Below are 3,786 nucleotides of genomic sequence, written 5' to 3'. Positions count from 1 at the left end.
CTGTGAGTAAAATAAAAAGGAAAATCAGAAATGTAAAGTTTTTCTATAAGGAAGAGAACTTTTAAGTAAGAACCTTTAACAAGATGCAGCCCAGCATACTTCCCTACCTTTTTAGAAACTTGTGCTTGAAAGGCAATTCTCTATTATTCTGGAAAAATGCCTAGGACTAATGTTCATACTACTGAGATTAGTAGTCATAGCAATAAGTAAGTTAAGGACTTAGTAAGTGCTCAATACAGGCTGAACTATAAAGCAGAAGCAAGTCTGCCTACAATGTACCTGAGCTTTCTAGAATTTCTCAACACTTTTGCTTGCTTGAATAAACAGGCAAGATGAGCAATTAATGGCAATCAGAAGCACACTGGCATGTTCCTACTCTCAAGCTGAATAGTAGGGAGCACTCCTTATGCGTGTGCCTGTGAACTCCTAGAAAATAAGCAAATATTAACTAAAGACAACTCAGTTTTATTCTTTAAAAAAAAATCTTTCAAATGCAAATGATCACTTAAGTTATATCTTCACAACTGGTAAAATATATTGGACTCCGGAGGGTTCATATTTGAGTCAGTGCTATGGAGTAAAATTTAGCTTATGAACGGACAGGCTGCTTACCTAAGGCGATTCCTCCATGAGGGGGCGCCCCACAATCTAAAGCCTGGAGTAGATGGGAAAGCAGTTTCACATCTTCCTGAAAATCCAAAAGATACTTCAGTCTAAATACATTCTAGGGCCTACTAAGTGCTACCCAGTAAGCTTAGGTGTTAAAGGGAATACTTTGTTGAGTTATAAAAAAAAATTAGAGGTTTGCAGTTTAGCTAGGGAGGGAATAAGGTTAGTACATAAATGATTACAACATGCAGAAAAATGTGTGGTTGCTCACTAAATAGCAGCTATTATAGTATTGTTAACAGAGTAAGACCAATCAAGGACTTGGGGATAGGGCTTAGAAAGGTAAAAGATGGGAAGCAGGAAATTGTCCTGTCAAAGGGGCTAAGAGAAGAAAACCTGAAGTAAGAGCACAATGGGATCAGATAGCACTGGGAGACAGAGTTTGAGAACCAGGAATAGGCCACTGGAGTTGTTAACTATGTGAACAACTTTGGTGGGGTGGTACATGTAGAAACATCGAAAATGTTTAGACATGGTTTTCTTTCTAGGTTGTGGATCAGAATCACGTGAGGAGCTTTTAACAAACAAATGCCCAAGCCTCACATTAAGAGATTTTTAACTGGTCTGGGGTGGGGCCAGAGCATCAGTATTTTTTTTTCTTTTTAAAATTTTACACTTTCAGGTGATCCTATTCTAATGTGCAGTCCGGTCTGAAAACCACTGGTGTGAAAGGAAGAAGCAGAAGCAATGTATTCTCATGGACTCTTCTGTGAAGTGTGACATGAAAGGAATGAAAAAGGCTGGGAGGCTTTGACTTGAGGAGGAGATAAGGGAATTTACAATGCCCATCTATTAAGTGATATAAAATCCTTTCAAACCTCTCCCTCTTTCTCTAGCATTATCAACACTGGCTTGGCTCACTTCTGTGTTGCATGACCTTGGGCAAGTTAATTAAAATCTTTCTCTGTTTCAGTTTCTCATTGTGAAAATAAGGCATAATAAGGGTACTCACTTCATACAGTAACTGAGAATTAAAGGAGTTTATGCATATAAAGTGCCCGGCACATGGCAAGTAGTCAGTAAACTAGCTATTATCATTATTTACTTCTCAAATCTTACCTAAAGGTAGAAAGATAAACCAGCAATATTCTGCATCTAGCAAATTATTCATTCATACCCAATGTTTAATAAAACTGGCAAAATATTCTGATAAAAAAATAAGGCCAGGTGAGAATATAATCTTTGTTACCTTTAGTAATGTTGCCAGGATATAATGCTGTAGTTCTGCGTTGTGAATTCGGATAGAACCACCTCCTATTTCACTGCCATTTAAAACCAAGTCATAGTGTTGGCTACGGACCTACAAGAGTCACAGAGCCTTTATGTTAGAAAGCATTTCTGGTTTTCTGTTCTATAGCTTGAAGATATTATAACTACTTAGAGACAATGTATTAACTACTGGTTCAAATGCTAAACTTCCTTCTGGGGCTTCCAGAATTGGGTCAGACTGTGAAATCTGAAGTGCTCTGCCTTTAGGTATACATTTCTTTTTTATTTGGCAGTACAGATACCTTTTCAGGCTCAGTGTACAGAAGATGGATGTCACTGGGGTGGGGAGCAGTAAATGGGTGGTGGGCTGATTCCAGCTCTCTGGGATCTTCCTCCTTGGGAAGGAAGAGTGGAAAATCTACCACCCAAAGAAAAGAGAAAACAGCTGGGTCACGGAGCATCACTCCCCTTGCTTCTAGTAGATCAGCACATTCCAGTCGTAATTTTCCCAACAAAGAGCACTGCAAACAGAAGACATAAACAAATGCCCAGGCTTTTAAGACAGTAAACTGTTAAGACAGTAAAAGAGTAGGCAGTAACTTGGATTCTGAAGCTAAGCATCTCTCTGACAAAAGATTAGCCAGTTAATAGATGAGAAGCTCTGCCTGTCAGTAGACAAAAGATCTGAGGATGATCTAACTGCCATATTGTTGAGAACTGTCAATCTGATAACACAGTGATTAAGAACATGAGTATCAGAGCTTGATAGACAGGGATCTGAATCTCAGCTTGACTGCTTACTTATCTGCACCTTTTTCATAGTAAAATGGAGATAAAAATACCTACTCCAAAAGATCGTTATCAGGATTAAGTGAGACAAGGTATGTAAGGTCCAGGATCTGACCAGGTACGTGAATGGCCACTATTATGATTATTATTTCTCACTGCTCCTGAAGGGCGTGGTAAGGAGTTGATGCGTATCTGCACATAGTAAATGTTTAATAAGCATTGGCCAATCTTAGAAAGGTGGTATGGATTAAGTGAAGAGTAATTAAAGAGTGTGACTTTTGGAACCAGACATTGTGGATTAGATTCCTGGCACCTCTACTTCCTAGCTTCCTAACCTGTGTGCCTCAGTTTTATCTTTTTTTTTCACATGGGCAGGCACCAGGAATCGAATCTGGGTCTCAGGCATGACAGGCAAGAACTCTGCCTGCTGAGCCACCATGGCCCGCCCAGTTTTCTTATCTTTCAAATGGTAACTATCAGTACTTCTCTCATAGAATTGGCATTTGGATTAAATGAGTTAATAAATACAAAGTGCTTACAACTGTCTTTGGCAAATAGGAAGTGCTTAATTAGTGTTGACTGTGATGTGCAGGTCTTCCCTGAGAAAGCAGTCAGAAATTGAAATATGCCTGGAGACAGGCATGGGATATCACTTTGTGCCCTGGCCTGTCTTTCACTTAAATAGTCACATGAGGCATCTCTTTGTTTGATATTTTCAGTGTTAATGTTATACCTCATGAATTGGGTTTCTATCTTTCTTTCAAGGAAGGCCTGGTAGGAATTAGAACTATATCATATTGAAAAGGGGCAGCAAATTTTTGGTTCATGTCAGGGAGAAATGTAATAGTCAAGTTAATTCGCGGCAGGATTTACATATAAAACAAAACCCTAAATTCTTTTTTTTTTTTTTTTTTTTAACATGGGCAGGCACCGGGAACCGAACCTGGGTCCTCGGGCATGGCAGGCAACCATTCTTACCTGCTGAGCCACTGTGGCCCGCCCAAGTTCTTTTTAAATAAATGTATTGACAATAAAATTTGTAATTAAATTACTTTACTTGATTATTGCCGGGAAAAGTAATGACTGTGGGTGACATTTAGCTTTGAAGCTGAACTCTGA

The 3,786-nt window shown here is 39.0% G+C and overlaps 1 protein-coding gene across 3 annotated transcripts in view; it reads right to left on the bottom strand.

Moving 5' to 3' along the window:
* Window positions 1-3,786, bottom strand: part of DARS2 (aspartyl-tRNA synthetase 2, mitochondrial) — a 40,882-nt gene that overhangs the window by 2,538 nt on the left and 34,558 nt on the right. For 2 of the 3 annotated variants that reach the window (XM_077157007.1, XM_077157006.1), the window contains 3 exons: window positions 2,181-2,399; window positions 1,859-1,969; window positions 613-688 (listed from right to left, as the gene is read on the bottom strand). In XM_077157007.1, the coding sequence (XP_077013122.1) occupies window positions 613-688; window positions 1,859-1,969; window positions 2,181-2,399 (406 nt within the window). The remainder of the gene's footprint in view (window positions 1-612; window positions 689-1,858; window positions 1,970-2,180; window positions 2,400-3,786) is intronic. The other variant, XM_077157008.1, reaches the window with a different exon arrangement.

Source organism: Tamandua tetradactyla, chromosome 4 (genome assembly GCF_023851605.1).
Source record: "Tamandua tetradactyla isolate mTamTet1 chromosome 4, mTamTet1.pri, whole genome shotgun sequence".
Classification (NCBI taxonomy): domain Eukaryota; kingdom Metazoa; phylum Chordata; class Mammalia; order Pilosa; family Myrmecophagidae; genus Tamandua; species Tamandua tetradactyla.
Note: the sequence above shows the minus strand (reverse complement) of the source record. Positions and strands in the feature narration are given on the sequence as shown.